We start from the raw sequence: 20,263 nt of genomic DNA on the forward strand, positions 1-20,263 counted from the left end.
TGTGCCAGCGTTGCCCCACGTGAGCGCACGCCATTTTTCAGAGAGGCAAGACATCCATGCAGCTCAAAGCACCCCCCCCCCCCCCCCCCCCCCCCCCACCCAGCACTTTCCATGATCTGATGTTCTTGTAAACGAGCAGCAGAGGAATCACAAAGAAACGCAACCCGATAGAATCGCCTTTCTGTTTTATTCATGCCGGCACACGCGCCTTTAAGTCGGTCTGTCTGGCCACAAAAAGGTGCGTGTTATCGAATTTCCAAGGCTCAACAATAAGGATCAGCTCAGGTTGCCCTTCTGCTCACCAACAGGCTGACTGATCTTATTTCTATATATTAATGGCTGAACTTGGGCCGTGGATTACACACGAATGGGTCCAATCCGGATCCTATGGAATTTGGGCATATTTATCAGTAACAAAAAGTCTGAGAGCTTGTAAATCGCAACCTTGCACCTGACAGAAAGAGAAAAGGGCCAATGTTTGACTGTGGAACAGCTTAACACACAGCTCTGTCGCACGTTCCACCGATCATATAGATGCGTGCATGGATCAAATCAATGAAATCAAAGAGGATAAATGGTTTAGGTGCTAGTAAATGACAAAGCAGAAGGAGATCGAACAGGTAATGAACTTTATTGGTCAAATAATGACCTTTTTTATAGGGCTCAGTGCCGTCTGAAAGTGATCAGTTCAATAACGCTGAAACAGCGCCATCTACCGACCATAATAGATATACCTCTAAGAGATCAGTTAAAATAGTATTGACCTATTTAAAAAAAATACGTTTTTACCCATTAACACACACCTATATAAATCGAACTCCAAGCAATGAAGCATTTAATGCATTATCGTGATGTATGTTGAACAACTTCACTGTCTGCTGTAAATAATTTACTTTCTCTTGTCTGTCATGATTAGATGTTAAACTGTTTCTTTGTCCTCTGGACTCAGACATCATTCATCAGCTCCACCACCTGGGTCAACTCTTCCTCCTCTCCATCACTATCCTCACTCCCTCCCTGAGACCTTCCCATCTCTCCCTGCTCTTTACGCTCTCTGACATCGGGTGAACTCCCTCCCACGCGCTCCTCGCCCTCGGCCTCTTCGCGTTCGATCTGGCTGAAGGACGTTACGTCTAAAAGGTCCGGAGAGATGCGCTCGTCTGTCCATGCCACAGGCGCGTTGGTCGCGTCCTCATCAGCGTCAGAGATGATGGTGGGGGCGAGGACACGCACACGGGCTGACTTGGCCCTTAGACGGGTCTTTATCTCATTTTCTCTTAACTACGAGAGAGAAACAGAAAGATGAAAACAAGTCGATTCCAGAGCGGGTGCACACAAGCGCACGCAATACCTTGCGTCTCTCCTCCACAAGTCTCATCTTTTCCTCGCACTTTTCTCTGCTGGGGAGGCTTTGTTTTCTGGCGGCCTTCAGGGACTCCAGTCTTGCTGGAGGTCTTCGTCTGACCGCCTCTCCGTCATCTAACTAAGGCAGGACAAAACAACATAAAGAGCCACAATCTTAAACACTTCAACGATAGCTAATATATTTGTAGGTTCCAGCTTTGTGTAGCAGGTACCTACCATGATACTGTAGGCCTCTCCTGCAACACTGTCCCTCTGTCCCACTGGTATGATCCCCTCGTTCTCCAGCTCCTCCAGGATCTCACTGGACTGCAGCTGGATGTCTGAACAATAGACAAAAGCATAAACTTTGAGTGCACTACATTTTTCATTTTTTAACTTTTATTCGGGGCGAATAAACTCACCATCTTGCCTGTTTCTGTCGAGCACGCCGTCCGTGACACTTGTTAAATTAGGTTTTCCTGGGACTACTCCAGGTAACGCCGAGACGTGTCCATCCTCTATCACCACCCCGCTGTCCGCTGTGCCCTTTGAGACGGCCGAATCCCCGCGGCCGTCGAGTTTAAATCCTGTCTCATCCTAACAAACTTGCAGCATTAATACAGCAACACTGTATAACGTATAACTCTATAATGCCATGGTGATATCTTTGTTGTTATCAACTCAGTAGCTCAGTAACAATAATCACTGACAACAAGACAAAGATTATACATTAAAGTGTATTAACATTTTAACAATGTACTTACAATAAGAATGTTTGCAATAATCTTTACTTGATTGAGTTTTTACTGTTACATTTTTGTAGAAATATTAAGATTGTGGATGTTAATTTGAAATCAACTGTTGTTAATTAAAACGTTTCAGTAAACGGAAGTAACACAGTCATAGGTGACTGCACCGGAAGTGACAAAATATTTAAAATTCTGACCAAAAGTAAGATAAATTCGCTGTTTTTGTATAAAACTGTAATTGCATGTTCAAATATTTCTACCGTGGTGACATAGTGTATTTTGATTGAAAATTCTTTAAAAAGATTCGCAAAAAAACAACTTCTGGAGGGGACTAATTGTGAAGGTGACACAGATTCCACTTGGAACAACTCTTCTAAATGTTTAAATCAAGATTAAAGCGTTATTATAAATGTATTGTATTGTTTGTTTGTTTTTTAAACTGTCGAGCCGAATAGACTGCATTTATTTCCAGCTGACTTGTTTTTAAAGGCCCCAATATTTCATGATTTTAGCTGTGTCAGCGCCTACCTCGGCCCCCTTCACGTCCGCGGCTCTCAGAGCTTGTACGGAAGTCTCGGAGGACCAGCTGCACCCCATGTCCGCTAGCATTAACGTCGTCAAAGTCCATAAAAGTCACACATATATCCGAATCAATCACACGTCTGCGAAATTATTCCAAGGTATCTAGTGAGGCCCGCATTCCTTTAAAGGCAGTTTCTACGGAGCCGGTGCGTAGCTAAGGCCCGTTGCTACAATAAATCTGACCCGGTCAGAGATGACAGGCCGGAACAAGTGGCGAGGGACGGATAACACAAACTTCACCCCGCACCGCTCCGTTTAAGTCATTACGGGAACACTAAATCACATCAGGGTAGTTTTGGAGTTTTTCAAGACAATTATTGGATGTCACTTCCCTTTTATGTCATTAGTTGGTAGATTTGAGATGAACTGAATTCCAATTGAATGCAACTTTATTTATACAGCGTGCGATTACAATCGAATTCGCCTAGAGGTGAACACAAATCCAATTAATGAAGCTGACAGAACAAGTGGAAGGTTTATTTGTTTTTATAGTTTTATTGATGTAATTACCCATGGTATTTATTTTATCACTCATCCAATAATCATGGCTTTAAAATTAAACTGACTTCCTCAACATCCAAAGTCACCCTTGTCCATTTAAACACGCAATAGAAAAATATATACTTATTACTTTGTACAATACTGGTTTTGGTCCAAACAAAAGTGGATCAGAAAAGCCAATATACCTTTAGTCATTAAAGGCTCTCCAATTTGCATTTAAGCTACTTTTAAATGGATTTGGGCAACTTTGAATATAGGAACTTACATAATAAATTCTAAAGAGAAAAATGCTGAATGCAGAGTTGGTAACACAAAAATTCAACTGCACAGATTAAAAAAAAAAAAAAAAAAATCACTATTTACAGGTTTTTGTGATAATATTGAAAGGCCAATTAAGAGAGCGATAAAGAGAAAGAGGCAAAGAGAGGTAAAGAGAGGAGAGTATAAGGTCTGCAGAGGAGAGAGGGAAGAAGAGAGAGAGACAACAGGGCACAGAAGCAGTAGTGGAACGAATCAGAGGGCAAAACATGTAACAGTTTGAACATTAGAATTTACAAAGTCCTATTGGGAGATGAACAAGGGCGTCCATCCTCCGCAGTGCACCGATACGTTTTTTCCCCTCTCCCATTCCCACCCTCTTTCCTTCCTCCCTAGGGGTTTTTTTTGTTTGTTTTAAACATTCATTTGCTCGCTGGCCTGTGGTGGTGCCAGTTAGCATCCCAGTCGTTCACTTTCCATACAGGCGACACACGACCTCAGCATGTACAAAGTTCCAAACACACCTTAAGTCTGTACATAAGAGGAGAAAAAGAAAAAAAACATCACAAGCACGCTGCATTCACCACAGACCGTTGCACGCTCACCTCTGTACATACAGCAAACCGCACAGACACCGTGGATACATCTCCAGTCCCGTTTTCAGGATGAACACTGGAGATCTGCCGCCCCATCTCACACAGACGCTCTGCATAAACTGCTCACCCACACTATTAAGATTTTGTGTACACACGCATCCTCAGTTTTGCCTTTTTATTACAAAAAAGTCATGCCTCGCTTCTACTAGACATCTGCCGGTGTGAAAAATAGATCTGACTGCCCTGCTTGCTGCCCATGGTGTTCTTCTGAGGGTCCATATTTGTGATTCAGCTAGTTGTTATTCAGTTTGGTCTTTCAAATTTATTTTCATGGAAACGTCCAGTGGGGTGTTATCATACATGAACGACTTGAGTCAATGTGAAAAACTCTGAATATTCAGTAAAGCTAACAGCTAAAACAAGCCCAGCTCTTCACCGTGAACATAAGGTGGTCTCCACCCTAGAGCCTCCTTTACATGTCCAAATATTTCTTTGTCTATTTGTCCAGTTGACACCTTCGGAGGACGTCTTCAGGGAGAGATAAGTCACAATCGAGTCCGTTATTTCAGTCTGCTACACACAGTGTTACTTCCGCCGTCTCACAGCCATCTTGTACTTGCGCCCAGCTATCGCTTGCTGTCCAGCTGGAGGGGCAGTAAAAGACTTTGTCGAACTGGAAGAAAGAAGTTCGCCATCATTACAGTCACGGAGTGCTGAAAAACTTGCTAACAATGCAGCAAAAGTGCACAAATATGCCCAACCTACCCGATATTGAAGGAGGGGGCTTGTGCAAAGTTGAATCCAGGCCCAGCGGCTCCAGTCTGGGGTGGGATGGCTGGGTTGGCAGGGGGGGCAGGAGATGCAGCTGCTCCCGCACCGAAAGTAAAAACACCTGAAGTGTTGTTCGTGGCTCCAAATCCACTGGCTCCAAACTGGAAGCCTCCGCCTGTTGAACACAACACATCGATGTCTAAACAAGGATGCAGATGAAAATAAATGCAACTGTGACAGATGCCCACCTGCTGATGAATTAGCATTTGCCCCAAATGCAGGGGTGGAGTTGGCCTGCTGTCCAAAGACAGGAGTGGGATTGGGATTAGGATTGGCTCCAAAAGTGGGGGGGGATTGGGAAGGCGGTGCTGTGAAAGGAGATCCAAATGAGCCGAAAGAAGGAGCCTGACTGGCCCCGAATCCACCAGATGGCGCTGAACTGAATGTAAATGGGGATGAAGCTGCAGATGGAGCTGAAAGAGGAAACAAAAGGTGTAAATACCAAAGAGGCGACAGCGGAATGACTCTTCAAACGCTTCGGACTGCAAACCTGAGGATGAGGTCACAGAGGGAGCAACTGCTCCGAAGCCAAAAGCTGGAGCAGCAGCAGGAGGAGCAGCAGCAGCGTTGGCAGAAGCACCAAACATGAAGGGCTGCGCCGGAGCCGGAGACGCCGTAGAATTGGGTGGAGCGGCAGATGGAGCTGAAGGCTGGCTGTCCTGACTCTTGCCAAAGACGAAGGCGGTCTTTGCTGGAGGACCGTCGCCGGAGCTCGTCGCCGTCTGACCAAACATGAAGGTGCTGGAAGCTGCCGATGGAGCTGGAGCCTGACTGGAGGCGGTGCTGCTACCAAACAGACTCGGGGTTGTGATGGAGGAAGAGGACGCCGCGGCGGCGGCGGCAGCAGCGGTGGTGGTGGCGGCGGCGGCGACCGAGTTTGTCGGATTACCAAACACAAAAGAAAATGCTGGTTTTGGAGCAGTCGAAGAATCTGTTGGGGGAGGGGAGGTTACAACATTTGATTATGGTGCGTTCAGCAGCCTAACAATACATGTGCAAAAATGAGAACAGAGCCAGAAATGTTCTCCCACCTGGGGCACTTTGTCCAAAGGTAAAGGCAGCTTTTGGAGGTTCCGTGGCGGTCGTTTCACTCGTGTCTGCCGCCTTGCCAAATGAAAAAACGGGCGGAGGTTGTTCCGCTGGAGCACTGGGCTTCCCGAAGGTAAAACCTCCTTTAGCGGCCGGTGCTGGTGCTGCGTTCACATCTTTGTTAGCGCCGCCGAAAACAAAACCCGATGGAGCCGGGGACTGGGCGGCCTCCTTTTCCTCTGGCTTCCCAAAGGTAAAGGTGGGAGCGGCTGGCTCCTTCGTCGGTAACGACCCAAAAACAGAGCTCGCCTGTGGGGCTGGAGCTGCTGGTGACTCGCCCAATCTGGCAAACACGGAGGCTTTGGTGGCCGCTGTGGTGGTGGCGGCGGCAGTTGCATTGGCATCTGACACGTCATTTGTTGTCACACCGTCGCTCTTTTCTTGAGGTGCAGCAGCAGCAGGAGCTGCACTGGTCGATGACGTGGTGGCGTGTGGGGGTTTGTTGTCAGGTTTAGTCGCTCCGAAGCTGAAGCCGCTCTTAATTTCCGCGTTCGATGAGCCTGTTCCAAACATGATTCCACCGCTATTTCCAAACTTGAACCCAGAGGCTGCGGCCGGTTCGGATGTTTTGTCATCGCTTGAGGCAGTTCCGAATTTAAAGCCCTCGGACGAGCCGGCAAATTTGAACCCCGAAGAGGCAGCGCTGTCTTGAGAAGCGGTTTCTGATGAAGCGCTTCCGAAGGGTACTCCAAATTTGAATCCCGTCGGTGCTGCAGAGGAGTCTCCGAATGATCCCCCGAACTTGAAACCTTCAGACGCTGAACCAGTGATGATCTCTGTTGTTCCAAATTTAAAACCTCCAGAGTTTGAGGTAGAGGAGCCAAAAGTGGAGGATGATGAAGCCCCACCAGCTGGTAAAACACACAAAAACAAGAAACAAATAAATGATTAGGTCAGTCTAAGGCACTAGCTCGGCCTAACGCTGCTATTACGGGACTTTACTTTTCCCTTTGGGATCCACTTGAGCTCCAGGTTTGGGTGTCTGACAGGCGACACACTCCACATCAGCAGCCTTGTTCTGCACAAGACAGACGTCACAATCCCAGGAACCCTCTGGCTTCTTGAATGCCTCCCCGAACCCCAAAACCGGAGCACTGCTGGCTGGCGTCGAGGCCCCCGCTGCGGCCTCTGTGGTCGCCCCTGTTTCAGAAATGATAGGAAGCAAATGGGAGTACATCTTGTTGAAACACAGCCTCAACACCACAAAGATGAGCCATTACCTGGTTTAGTGTTCATGCAGGCCACACACTTTGTGGCCTCTGCTTTGTTTTCCACCATACACGTGTCACATTCCCATGCACCTTCGGCCTTTTTGAACTTGTCTCCAAATCCCGCAAAGCCTGTGGAAACGGGGGGTGCAGGGGCGGCTTCAGCTTTAATGGCTGAGAAGGCAGACGGGATAGTCAGTGAGGTTTTCAGCCCCGTTCCTGGTTTGGCCGTTTCACAGGCCACACATTTTACTGCATCAGCTTTATTCCTAACTAGACATGTGTCACAGTCCCAGGTCCCCACAGGTTTGGCGAACACTGCGGCGAATCCTGCGGTTGTTGTTGAGGTCGTGCTGCTGCTCTCCAGCCCGACTGAGGTGGCGGTTGATGGTTTATTGTCCAGTTGTGTGGATGAGGAATTAGGCTGAGGAGTCATACAGCAAACACACTTTTTGTCTGATGGTTTGTTCTGCACTAAGCAGGCGTCGCAGGTCCACCCTGGGGGTGGTTTGAACAGATCACCGAACCCTGCTGAAGAACTGAGGGCAGAGGTGGTTGTGATGGCGGTGGTGGGGGGCGGCGAGGCAGTGGTCTGCTGTGGAGCGTCGTCCGGGCAAGGGCCTGTCTGAACCGCAGAGGTGAAGCCTGCACGGACAACAGAGAACCAATTTTAAATAAAGGAGGATCAAAATAACATCAATATGTCGTTTTACTGCATCTAACCAGGTGTTTTAAGAAGATCCAGCACGCTGCCCTGCTTCAGGGTCTTGGCTGGTTTAAAAAGACCATCAGATTCTTCTGTGCTTTTGCAGGGCGCTGACTTCACTGGAAAAATCCCAAAACAAAACAGGCTTTTTAAGACCACAAGACTGCAGAACTGTTATTTCTGATCATATAAATCTCACAGAATTTTACTTTAACTTGAGGCTAATAGGGAATTGATGAGAAGTATCACCTGCCACTTTGGAATTGGCCAGTTTTCCATTAGACATGGAAGGACCCTTTGCTACAGGTGCACTAAAGGTAAATCCAGCCTACATAGGAAACAAAATCGTTATGTATGTTAATATTGTGAAGACAATCCCACATTATCACTTGGCGTAACCCACAGGTACGTGTGCACTTACGGACGGAGAAATAGGAGTGCTAGCAGGAGCTGCTTTCACAATCGGAGAAGAGAATGTAAAAGGTACAGAGGGAGAAGATGAAGCTGCAGGTGTCTCCTGAAGAAGAATGGGAACGACAGTCAGACCGGTGAGAGTATCGGCATCAAAGGAGCATTCTAAAAGCTTCTAATCACTGAATCAGTGCTCAACATTTTAAGCAATAACTGAAGAAGCATATGTACATACAAGCTTTGCACCGGCGCTGCAATGAATGACACAATTCAACTGAACACATGTGCTCGACATAGACCTCCAGCTATCGGAAGACTTAAACATAATAAATGTACGCACCGTCAAACAATATGTGACATTTCTTCAAGTGATGGCTGCTCCCAGTACGAGCATTATTACATCTCACTGTTATTACTTAATCAAAGTTTCTTGTTACATGCAACGCCAGGTTCTGCCAGTCTCCCTCAAGTTCTTATGTCAAACCTATTCTGTAATGCAGATGAGGATGGTGGTACTACCGCTTAACACCAGAAGAGGGCAGCAGAATTTCAGGGCTGATATGCAGACACCTGCTGTACGTCTTTAACAAGATAGTGACCTAATTCAGAGAATTAACAAGAAGGTGAACACAGACCATTGCAGTGAGCACGTCCTTTCCAGGAGTAACTGTGATGCTTGAGGAGTTGCCGATGACCGAAGCTGGTAGAGGGGAGGTGAAGCTGAAGGTGGGCAAAGCGGAGGTGCTGATGGGAAGGGAAATGGTTGGAAGGTCCGGCAACTCGGGCTGCTGAAATCGATATCAAGACGGGTTTACTCTCAAGTCCCAGGCAACAAAACCTAATAAATACCTCTGAACATGATTTTTCTCCTGATCCTGAGACAATACTTAAATGCATCACTACATATTTCTTTCCACTATTTTTATTCAAAGGTGTTTATATGTATTTTTTGTAATCAAAGTTTTTTTTTGAGATGCGGAAACTTCACCCCGTCTTCTTCGTGCCGTTTCATGGACACGCGTGCAGAGGATCGCTCTCGTTTCATCTTGCCACCTCCGAAAGTCACGCTGTTGGCGGCAGGCGTGCTGGATAAAGGATAGGCCGGGGCGCTGTACCCCATTGTGCTGCCACAGGAGATTAAAATATAGTTTGTTACTCAATAAAACTGGTGGTGAAAATCCAAACTGAACATTTCTGACACCTCACTAACATAACCCTCTCACCTTTGAGATGGTCGAGGGGACATTTCAGGTAGTTGTGGTGATTGTCTTGTAGGCTAAAAAGGATGGTAAGGAAGACATCGGGTCAGTGTGAAGCTCCACCTCAGTGTGTTGTAGTTAAGGAACGACGCTATAAGAGCACCGTGTTTCTAACCGTCTCCGCTGGGGCCTTGTCCAGAGGCCTGCCTCCTCCTCCAGGAGTCAAAGTGGGTCTAAAGGACATGGAGCGGTTTCTTGCCGTGGCTGCTACAGAAGGAACTAGCAATTTTTGAACAGGTGGGAGGTTGGTGTCCATCTGATGTTTAAGAAAACAAACACATCAGAATCCACAAAGTCAACAGCTGCATACAAGCAAAGACCAAACGCTCACATCCACAGAACAAGCAACATGTTCTTTCCCTGCTGGATAAAACAGAGAAAACCCTCATTTGGAGACAGCTGCATCCACCACAACTGCACCTGTCCCACACATCACGGGCCAGTGGCCAGGACGTTGGGACACGCTCAGTTCCCACTCAACTGTAACCTAAACGTGTGTCCTGTCCATAACCTTCCCCCCATTTCACCAAGTCTTAACCTGGAAACAGACCTTTGAAGGGTCTGTCCTCACTTTTCTAGCAAAATTCACTTTGGTTCTCGCTGGGTAGCATGTACCAGAACAAACAGGAACACACTTAAACAAACACACACACACACACACACACTGACAGGAAGATAAGCCACAACAAATGCTGCTGGGCTTGCACAAAGACATGACTGTAATACCGATGGCCTCTACCCAGTGAGGGAGGTGTGGACTTCTGTTAACGTGGACGCTTTGTGAAAAGACTTGCACATCGGTACTCACGCGTTTCTTTTTTGCCTGTGAACGGGGCACATCTGGAATCATGCTGTCTAACGTCTGCAAGGGGAAAAAGTGATGTGAGACGCCGCCGTTATCGCAATCAAGATGTGCTACGCAAGATTCTCTCTGTCATTGTGTAGTTAGTGAATACTGCCATGTTTGTGATGCGATTACATGCGATTATATTGGAAAATGAGCTCTTACTGTGGACAGAGGAGATGAAGCAGATGCTGGGATTCTCCTGGCATCCTGCAGAAGAAAAACGCAGTTTTCATTTAAGCAGACAAGTCAGCGGCAAATCTAAAAGAAATATAGGACAGAGTGGTGTGTGTGTGTGTGTGTGTGCTCACAGCAAGAGGACTTGACATGCGCTCCAAAGACTGGAGGATGCGTCTGGCTGTGGCACTGGTCACTCCACAGGGCTGAACACCAGCAGGCTTGGCCTTGATCTGTCTCCTCACTGGGGGCTAAAGGTCAGAATAAACCTTAATTCAGCGCTGTGCCATCTGAACGGGTCATTTCTTTAAAGGATACCACACAAGACGAGATAACCAGTGGGCTCCGGACCGGTTATAGCCATAATATTAACATAGTGCACATATCCACACTTGAGATCATGCTGTTGGCTCACGCTGCAGGTGCTTTCAAGAATTTAGAACAGTTTAAAAATACCTGGTATGGTGTTCCAGGGCGATTACGGGAGCTCCTGGCTGCAGCGGCGCCGCCGTATGTCGTCTTCCCTGGGTAGAAGGATGAATCTCCCAGCTGACTGGAGTTCAGCACCGTGTTGTTAAAGGATGTCTAAACACCAAACGGGAAGAAAAGTTTTAGCAACTCAAAACAACAGACTTGCACACGTGTGAGCTACACTCTTCCTTACATTAGAGGATGTTCCAAACACTGACAGGTTGAAAGAAGGCCTTTTCAGACTGGACTGGGATGGCTGAGGCCCAGTGTGGCTTCTGTCCATCTCTGGAGACCAAAGCTGGGGAAGTGATGCAGTCTTTGATGTGGGAACATCTACAGGAAAGAGAATTAACCAGAAATAGGATGAAAAATGCAAACGAGACTAAAATTCTAAGAAGGGGTCACATAGAAATGTGGCAATAAGGTTAGGGCAAACTTTAATGACCTTTGTCAGATGCTCGGGAGGAGAAGCCACTAGTTGTGGAGATGTTATCGTCTTCATGCTGTGAGAGGTTGTCCTTGATTTCTTTGATCAAGGAGAAGCCTGTTGTGAACGGGCCAGGAGCTGAGGAGGTGGAGGGCGGTGAGAAGAGGCTGTTGGAAGGGCCCAGGCTCGGGGATGCCGCATCCAGCGGGGTCAAGTGGAGGTGGGAGCGATTCAACGGAGGGCGGGAGAGAACAAACTCATGAAAATTCAGGGAGGCTCGGCTGGTTGTGGGTTCTAGGGTGGATACAAATTGGTGTTTAGAGCAATGCAGGTATATAGATGATTTAACCCTTCACATTTCTGATTACACCAAACATTATTCACCTGTGTTACTGGTGCTTGGCTCTGGGGAGTCGCGTCCATCAACAGGGGGGGCTTCTTCATTCCCATTAGGAGGCTGCGGTGGTGATGGTGAGAGCTGGCAGTTTTGATCTCTTCCCTCTTCAGTCCCTCCTCCTTCGGGACCGTCTTCATTCTTAAAGTATTTTTGTAGCCAGGAAGGAACGATGCTCTTAACTGTGTCCGTCACTCGACTGATGAGGCCAGACTGCTGCTGGGGGAAGACAGAACAGGAAGGATAAAGTGACTAAACTCACAGCAAGAACACGTGACCTGATGAGACATTCCCCACCACCTTTAAACAGACAGAAAGACTTCATACCAATATGCAAACACGCATCACTTTAAAAACGTTTACATGCAGACCTGAAATATTCCTAGAACAGACTCACAGTTCACTCACTGCTGCACAAAGCATTTGTTCTTCAACTGCAACACAAACACACCCCCAGCCAAGACAAAACAGAACTGGGTCATAGGCTGCGTTTGCAGCCTGTGAAGCAGAGCAACTGGCCCGCTCCGCTGTTAGCTTTCAACTGGTGGAACATGGGAAATTCACGCACCATGAAAGTGTAGAACAAAATCAGAAGGGATGCAAAAAAGCCTCTATTTCTAAAACCTGTGAGCGCCTGTGGAAAAGAACACGGTTAATGTTTATGCTTCTTGCAGCTCCACCTGCAGGATTCTCCATAAGCAACGTTCTTCAGAACATGCTAACAGATGTTAGCATTAAGACCAAGCACAGGCCTGGAAGGTTTTCTTTAGCGTTGAAATATTTAAGGAAATCGAAGAACTGCAGATTGTCAAATCATTTACTTTTCTCCTCTTTAACTTCTTCCGAATGATTGTTTAACATTAAGCCTAGGTTTTGGGTTTGAGGCTAAATTACATCTTGTTATTAAAATAAAAACTAGCCTTGTAGCATTTTAAAGAGGGAAAGCAAACACCTCAGAGGGTTTTAACCACTGCTAAACTTAAACGGGTCGTTTAACGTTAACCAACCAAGATGTGCAGCACTATGTTGTCAAGAGCAACCATCCCAACCACCACAGTCTGGGCTCTTCCATGAGAGTAGAATGAATTCACTGGTGGTCCAATACACCATGAATGAATGGACCCAACACTTAATGTGATCATACATGGCGCGTCAGAGGATCACACGACTGGAAAGGCCTAATCATTCAACCTGCCTTTACCACTGGAACGCCCTAAGCTGAAAAACAAGTGGACAGAAGTCATTTAAACCTTTCACCCGCTCCATAAATGAAGAGCTGCTTGATTGCAGGCGGATGTGGAGTGGAAGCACGGCACAAGAACGCCATCCAACCCATTCAGAGGAATGGAGGACAAATCTCTCAACAACAGGATTAAGAAGCTATTAAGATCTGACAAACAGCATGTTCACTGGCTTCAATCAAATGAAGTGCTTGAATACCAGAGACACTTGCTGTTTCCCCCCTTTGTGCTCACCTCCAACCAGCAAAACACTCAAGACGTATATTTTGATTGGCCCTTTTGCTTTCATGTCCAGATCACCCACAAAATATCCACCAACAAAATGCAGTTTTTTTTAAAAAAAAAAAGAATGGGATCACAATGTAATATGCAGTATTAGTTTGCAAACTCGGGTAATCAGCATTCCTTGAAAATATGGCAAAATATCTCACATTTATGCATATATATTCATCTAAAAGTCAAGCTGTGGCAGTGCAAATGTTCCAGAGTGATGTGGGTGGAAATCTAAGCAATTTACCCGCAGTTCCTAATGGAAATGACAAGAAATTGCCTCATTTAATCTATCTACAAGTGTCAAATCTCGTCCTAAAACCATTCCCATCGACCTCTATGACAATTAAAAACGATGCTGAATAAAAGGGTGCGATTTTATGTGACCAAGACACGTCTTGGCAATTGCTGAGATAATGGATTCATCTTGAAGTTAAGTGTTAGTTAAATAGCAAGAGGGAGCCAGGCAACCATGTGGGTTCCCTACAGGCAATGTTTCCTGCGCAATCCAACTGGCCGCGATTTGGCTAACGTGGGGCTAGACTAAGGTCGCTAATAATTCCACCCATCAAGACAACAGGACAAAAATATTAAATTGATGGCACTATCGCGTATGACACGGACGAAATACAGGAGCAGGTGATCATGTCACCTTAGTCGAAGCCAGTGTAATACCTTCAAAGTTCAGACAACAATGAGTTGATCCACACTGCTAGCCTTTCAGTAAGCTTTAGCTGTGTGAGCTAACACTCATTAGCTTTCCGCTAAGTGGCTAACAGCTAAAGGGTTACTAATGTGGCTCATGTTTACCATTTCAAGGTGTCCTGCGTACTTCTATCGATAATTCAATAGGGGTTAACTAGTAAAATCGACTTGTTGTGCTCTCATATGACCTGTCAAGTTCGTTAAATTCCACTAAGTTATATGCTAGGTTGCTTGTTCACTACCATTTTAAAAACAAGCTAGTCGCGCGTGGAGGCCACGAGCGCTAACGGCAGGCCATGAAATGTCTTCAACAAAGCAAAAACAACGACGAAGCGATTGTGGCATTTTATCCAACGTAACTCCATCGACTCGTACTTAAGTCATAAAATCTGCTAGTGAATTTACCTGTTTATTCTTGGCGTAAGGTTTAGTAGCGATATGATATCTCCTGCTTCTGATTTTCCCTCCACCCGTGGCCGCCATCGCGCTTTCATCTGAGTGTCTGTCGGGTTTCAGCGCCGGATAGCTGTCATCCAAGACAGCGGCAGTCGCCGAGGGATCATGGGAAATGTAGTTTCTTACCGCAACAAAGGCAGGAGGCTGGACCCGGGTACAGAAGAGAGTAGGTCTTACTTTCTGTTTAGTACATTGTGCTTTCTTGAGGACCTCTTAATAAACATTTGGTAACCTGCGTGTTTTACTCTAACGTCAAAATTATTTAATTTTGAAATTTGGGACGCAAAAGCTATGATTTCACCATTTTATTGCTTTTAAGGTCCGAGATAAGGCCCGACACCATCCTATTATCTATCAGGCACAAAGCAATAGATTAGTACCGTAGTTATTTAGATAACAGGACAAGATAGATGTGTCCAATATATTCATTACAATTTTTGTGTAAGTAATTTAAATGAAAAACAAACAAAATTTAAGTCCCTATGCAAACATCTTTATTAAGTATACAAAAACAAGCAAACTAAAACACATAAAATCACACAGTAAAATTAGTATTGCATTAAAGGCTACAATTGATTTTTAAAAAGTGTTTGTAGTCTGACATTTCAAGCATAGCAAAGAATGAAAACAATTACATTTTTGAGCAAGGAAAGTATTAAAGCATCCTTATAAATGAACTGGCAACAACATAAGATTGGTCGACACAACAAAAACATCAACCTAAATTAAATGGAATTTAATTGCCACAACCCCAAAAAAATGATTATCTTCCATGTTTGAATGAATAATAGCAGAGTTGTACACAGCACACCTCTTATTACAATGACAAAAACGATGTGCATTTCAAGAATGTCCAAACTAAGACTTAAACATCAAGGCTCAGCAATCTAGTGTGTCTCTGTGGAAACATGATCAGGCAATAAGGTTTGACAACAACAAAAAGAATTTGGGAGTGTACCGGTACATAAAAATGTAATCACTGACCTTCACTTCACCTGCTTGGTGTTTTAGGTCAGTAAGTGTCACCCTTTTAAAAATCAAAAATTGAAAGATGGAACAACACTACATTTTTATTTGTATTTACCTTCAGTATCTCCACAGTTGCTTTTCTGTTGTGGGATTTATTTCCGTCTTGTCCACCCAAACACGTTTGGCTCTTCCCCTCCTGAGCTGTATGGCAACCTCCCAGTCCCAGTGTTTACTGTATATCATACATACCTGACACAGGTGAGTTTGCATTTTAGGCACCTTCCCCCCACACCCACCCCCACTTATGTGCAGTGCCAAATGTATCGTTATAAAAAAATAAAACTTGAGGGTGTAGTGTTGAGCACACAATGTTCGGTCGTGCAGTGCAAAAACATGTTAGTATAAATATATCAAAAGGTGATGAGGACTGTAAATCCAACTACAGTGCAAGGTCTTAAAATTATTAAAAACACAGGGTGAGTTACAATGCTGGGGCTAGCGGGCCAGCTTTTACAGTGCAAACGTTGCCATCTCTCCAAATTCTAATGCAAAGTTCTCACCTGTTTAGTTGTCACTTTAAAGTTGACAATATTCAGAAGACAATTTATACACTTGTTATGCAGCATTTAAAAAAAAAAATCAGATAATTCTTCAAAGAATCCGTACCCACGTTATTAAAGCCTATTTGTGCTTTGCTTCAGACTCTGACAGACAATAGGTCAGTTTGAGAGGCGTAATATAACTAATTATGTCTGTGTTCTGCTTTCAAACACCAATTATTCTGTAGAAGAAAGCAGCATATACTATTGTTGTTATGGAGGCTGATAGAGGTTACTCAGTTTGTTGACTGACGCTTCTCCCCACAGCTTAAAGCAGATCTGTTCCTCCTCCTATTTTTTGTGGGCTGGACGTTGCTCTCCGAATCCTGCTGAGCTATGGAGGAAAAAAAAAATACCACATTGATGTTAAACAGAGAGCAGCATTTACAGGAAGCTCTCCAGCTTGTCTTGACACGAACCTGCAACGTATTTCCTGGCAACTCTACATGAGGCGACAACACTGTGGTCATCACAGTCCTCGCTTTGGGCGTAACAGGTCTGCAAACACACAGATTTTTCAATGCCTGCTTTTTCCCTATAAAAACAATTTAAGTGCAGCATTTTTTTGGACTGACTATTAAAACACAAATAAAGTAACAGCGACTTACCTTCATTTTGTTTTGCTCATACCACACCATTCCATATAAACATAGAAGTGTGATGAGTGCCTAAAATGTAATCCACAATATGATACCCATTATTTTGTGAACATAGAGATTTCATGTAGATGAGGCAATTTTCTACTTACGAGGCAGAGCAGCCACAGGAGGACGGAGCGAATTTGAGTCTTGGAAAATAAATCGTGACCAAATTTCACACAAGCAAGAGCCTCAAGGAAAGCAATGGCCCTGAAATGTAAAATTACAAGAGATCAATTAGTGGATGGAATGAATTGTTTGGTAGTAGTTTATTTGGTAGTGGCGCCCCCTAAAGGAAAACCGGGGGTCACTGCAACGGGCTTCTCCATCGATTCATTCTATTTTATGCAGTTCATATGTTCTCATCTTTACTGGAAATCAGGCTCATTATTCTGCTACGACGGGTGTGTTCATGGTTTAAAGGGTAAATACAAAGGTTAGATTTAAGAACAGACTTGGTGTCTGTACCTCTGACTCGTTACCATGGAAACTGAAGCAGACCCAGCACATTGGCAGTTTTAGGTATGAGATTAGGTCAGTAGGACCATGTGAATCCAATTTTGAATTTTATAAACCACTTTACATTCATCGATAAATATAGACTTATACCTGTATTTGGGCCATTTCTTTAAATATTTTTGGGCTAAATGTACAATGTTATTTGAACTAGCATGATGCTGTTTTTGTTTCAGTTTCATCACAAATATGTTTGTGTTTGGGGGATAAGAGCAAATACAATATATATTAAACATATATAACATAAAACATATAAAAAAGTTATTTAAAAATGCAATAGATAACTATTATAATGCTAATAAAACAGGTTGTGGACCAGGTATAAATCACAGATGTCACAAACTTACCCAAACACCCAGCACTGTGTCCCCACTCGTTTACACTGAGTGTCTGTAAGGTACGCATAATATTGTCTGGAATGGGATGAACAAAGAAATATGCACTAGTCACACAAAATCTTCACATTCTGAACAGACTTAAATGCCAAACAAATTTCAAAACAGCATCCAAAACAATGGAATAAATGATACCTTACAATAATGGCACTGTATGTATATCAAGTATACCACCTTCATTGGGAATAAGTATGGCGTAAATTTGGCATACCGTACAGTTGGTGCTGTAATGACTCCAATGAGCAGGATACGACACCAGCTGAGAGGGTGAGAGGCCTGGAAGATGAAGATGTGCTTCAGGAAGAATGTGTTCAACTCAGTCAGCTGAAAAAATGAAGCATAAAATACAGACAGAAATAAAATAATGTCTTGGGCAACAGATATAATTTCATTCACTGTCTTAAAGATAACAATATATTAACAATATATTTTGTTACAATCCTATAAATTGTGTGTGTGTGTGTGTGTGTGTGTGTGTAGCAATACAATACCTGCCAAAGGATCATAAAGAGATAGATCCCAGCTACCCTCTGAGAGGAGGACTTTGGATCCAACCAGCGCACATACGTCCAGCTTGCTGGCGTGAACTGGAGCACGACTCGCTTTATTTTTCCTGTTGTGGAATGGATTTCCCTGGGGAGAGCATGCACACTTTTGAGGATTGTCCAAAAGAGAAACTACAGGAGTACCCAGAAACATGCTTCTCTATAACATAAAAGAGCCCGAAAAGAAAATTTATGTTAAAAGTGAGTCTCACTGACTTAATGCTTGCCCAGCTGTAGGTTCTCATCTCCAGGAATCGACAGACGGTCATGCCCAGCCAGATGCCACCTCCATTACACAACAGTATATCCAATATTACCTGATCCCACCAGCACTCTGCAAAGTTTGGCAGCAGGTGCATGAAGAACAACTGTGAAAACAAAGGAAATGCATGGGTTCCAAGTGGTATGTCACCAAATGGCAGAAATCGAAAGAAAAAGCTTTCAGATCAATTTAAGCAGATTGTTTGGACTAAATTTCTCAACAACTTCTTGTCTCAAACATGCATAATACCTCAGTGAGTTCCCATGTGATGCTGATAGTCCAGCAGAGGCCGTAGCTACGAATGAGCAGAGCCTTCATGGCCCAGCCTCCAAAGTGGCCGAAGGCAAATATGTCAAAATGGCTCAAGATCCGCTCCCATGTTATCACTGTGCAGTTTACAGCATATTCCTGGAAAATTGAAGGTTGATTGGTGCCTAAAATGTTGACTGGTGAGTTAGAAAATCAAGCAGAACAAAGAGAGAGCCATTCTGACCATCACATCAGCTTCTCTTGTAGCGTAGCGCAAAGTTGGGTCCAACCAGTACATCAGAGTCTTTACTTGGTCCCAGTTGAGAAAAATGAGAAAGACAAGAAATAAGAAGTACATGACACTCAGTCCTAGGAGGAGAAAGCAAAGAAAGTGACGTTAAAAAAAAGAATTAATGCAGTTTATTTCACTATCAATTCAAAGTTCCAAGTTGTAATTGAACACTCACCAAACACCATTCTCCACACAGCAGGATGAGGTCTGGTAAATGGTCCTGATGAGGGCACAATGAATGAATTTGTACTACATTGATAGTGAAAAGAGCTAAATTTAATGACACCAACATTCATGAAGTTTAAACTCACTCTAACTACCGGAAAATGTTAGAAACATCACACTTTCCTTAATCCTACAAATAAAAGCTGTTTTTTTTTTTGTATAATCACCCAAATAATAATTTGCCAATGTGACTAATTACTTTGTCGAAAGAATGAAACGGGAACCATCAAAGAAAACCGCTCGCACATCTTTGCATTAAGTCTCAGAATATTTGCTTCAGCTGCTTTAACTTGAATAAACACGATGACAGTGATCATGATAGCAGCACCTCCAATTCTTTCTCTTACCATTCGGAAAAGCCAGGACACTGATGACCAAAAAGAAGGAGACAACCACCAAAAGACCAACTCGGAGGTTATTGTCAGAGTTCTCATCATTCCTGCAATATTAAAAACAATGGAGAGCTTGTATTCCCAACTACTGACCTCCGAGTTTCCTATTCAGTGGGTAACATGGCACTTCAATACTTTCAACTTTTAAAGTGTGTGGAATTCATTACTTTGAGAGGAAACAGTAATTTACCTGGCAAAGGCAAAGTACATGAGGCTGAGCACGGTCACTGTCAGGAGCGTGATAGTGTGAGGTTTGTAGAAGAACTCGATACTGATGTCGTCCACTTGTTGCTCGTTTATCATTCGGAAGTGTAACTTGTGGCTGACAATATCCTTCCTAGATGTTGAAGGACTCGCTGTAGCTGCCATGTCACCCCTGGAGGAAACCTTCCTGATTTAAACTAAAAATATTAAAACGTAAAATTGTCAAAAAGGGGAAAATGATGCAGGGAGTTCACCGGGAACGAAACCTGGAAGGTGGACTAAACCATAGCGCTAATGGTCAACGTTCCATTTTTGAAAATACATTCTATTTTTTCCCAAAAATAACAACACAAATCCTCAGTAAGTATAAATCTATCTTTTTAACGTATCATAATATGGATGTTTTGAATACGAATAAATATGTATTTTGGACGAGTGACCCCCATAAAATGTCTTAC

At 44.1% G+C, this 20,263-nt stretch overlaps 3 protein-coding genes across 6 annotated transcripts; all 3 read right to left on the reverse strand.

Annotated features, from left to right (window-relative positions):
• Nucleotides 1-488: 488 nt before the first annotated feature.
• stmnd1 (stathmin domain containing 1) lies at nt 489-3,038 on the reverse strand. The gene is made up of 5 exons (XM_011608990.2): nt 2,622-3,038; nt 1,767-1,941; nt 1,582-1,685; nt 1,352-1,483; nt 489-1,281 (listed from the first exon to the last, which is right to left on the reverse strand). The coding sequence occupies exons 1-5, from the start codon at nt 2,700-2,702 to the stop codon at nt 946-948; spliced, it is 828 nt and encodes a 275-aa protein (XP_011607292.2). The 5' UTR covers nt 2,703-3,038; the 3' UTR covers nt 489-945.
• Nucleotides 3,039-3,154: 116 nt separating this feature from the next.
• On the reverse strand, nt 3,155-14,590 carry nup153 (nucleoporin 153). Of its 4 annotated transcripts, none has more exons than XM_029844929.1 (22): nt 14,469-14,590; nt 11,838-12,063; nt 11,472-11,747; nt 11,220-11,359; nt 11,012-11,140; nt 10,690-10,806; nt 10,544-10,588; nt 10,343-10,396; nt 9,650-9,790; nt 9,499-9,551; nt 9,264-9,399; nt 8,911-9,060; nt 8,286-8,381; nt 8,114-8,192; nt 7,882-7,983; nt 7,171-7,803; nt 6,893-7,090; nt 5,893-6,801; nt 5,352-5,792; nt 5,050-5,274; nt 4,796-4,976; nt 3,155-4,703 (listed from the first exon to the last, which is right to left on the reverse strand). In XM_029844929.1, the coding sequence occupies exons 1-22, from the start codon at nt 14,544-14,546 to the stop codon at nt 4,616-4,618; spliced, it is 4,497 nt and encodes a 1,498-aa protein (XP_029700789.1). In that variant the 5' UTR covers nt 14,547-14,590; the 3' UTR covers nt 3,155-4,615. The 4 variants fall into 4 exon arrangements, with proteins under 4 accessions (XP_029700789.1, XP_029700788.1, XP_029700787.1 ...); XM_029844928.1 differs by having other exon boundaries at nt 8,911-9,063; XM_029844927.1 differs by having other exon boundaries at nt 11,838-12,066.
• A 400-nt stretch (nt 14,591-14,990) lies between these two features.
• Nucleotides 14,991-20,140, reverse strand: ptdss1b (phosphatidylserine synthase 1b). Its single transcript, XM_003968946.3, has 13 exons — nt 19,792-20,140; nt 19,557-19,648; nt 19,160-19,204; nt 18,937-19,061; nt 18,693-18,851; nt 18,398-18,549; nt 18,128-18,269; nt 17,848-17,960; nt 17,589-17,654; nt 16,836-16,935; nt 16,696-16,755; nt 16,507-16,585; nt 14,991-16,421 (listed from the first exon to the last, which is right to left on the reverse strand). The coding sequence occupies exons 1-13, from the start codon at nt 19,968-19,970 to the stop codon at nt 16,324-16,326; spliced, it is 1,410 nt and encodes a 469-aa protein (XP_003968995.2). The 5' UTR covers nt 19,971-20,140; the 3' UTR covers nt 14,991-16,323.
• Nucleotides 20,141-20,263: the final 123 nt, after the last annotated feature.

The sequence above is a fragment of the Takifugu rubripes genome, chromosome 12, assembly GCF_901000725.2.
Source record: "Takifugu rubripes chromosome 12, fTakRub1.2, whole genome shotgun sequence".
In the NCBI taxonomy this organism is placed as follows: Eukaryota; Metazoa; Chordata; class Actinopteri; order Tetraodontiformes; family Tetraodontidae; genus Takifugu; species Takifugu rubripes.

Bases quoted from the DNA above. Each gene is read 5' to 3' on its own strand.
- stmnd1 (XM_011608990.2), bottom strand. From the start codon at position 2,702: ATGCTAGCGGACATGGGGTGCAGCTGGTCCTCCGAGACTTCCGTACAA. The intron at 1,686-1,766 runs GTGAGTTTATTC...TCTATTGTTCAG, and splicing joins CGACAGAAACAGGCAAGATG to ACATCCAGCTGCAGTCCAGT. The intron at 1,484-1,581 runs GTAGGTACCTGC...GTCCTGCCTTAG, and splicing joins GAGAGGCCTACAGTATCATG to TTAGATGACGGAGAGGCGGT.
- nup153 (XM_011608991.2), bottom strand. From the start codon at position 14,546: ATGGCGGCCACGGGTGGAGGGAAAATCAGAAGCAGGAGATATCATATC. The intron at 11,748-11,837 runs GTGAATAATGTT...TATCCACCCTAG, and splicing joins GCCAAGCACCAGTAACACAG to AACCCACAACCAGCCGAGCC. The intron at 10,589-10,689 runs GTGAGCACACAC...TTTCTTCTGCAG, and splicing joins GCATGTCAAGTCCTCTTGCT to GATGCCAGGAGAATCCCAGC.
- ptdss1b (XM_003968946.3), bottom strand. From the start codon at position 19,970: ATGGCAGCTACAGCGAGTCCTTCAACATCTAGGAAGGATATTGTCAGC. The intron at 19,205-19,556 runs GTAAGAGAAAGA...TGCCCTCATCAG, and splicing joins TGTCCTGGCTTTTCCGAATG to GACCATTTACCAGACCTCAT. The intron at 18,270-18,397 runs GTCAGTGAGACT...TGCTCTCCCCAG, and splicing joins TACAGCTGGGCAAGCATTAA to GGAAATCCATTCCACAACAG.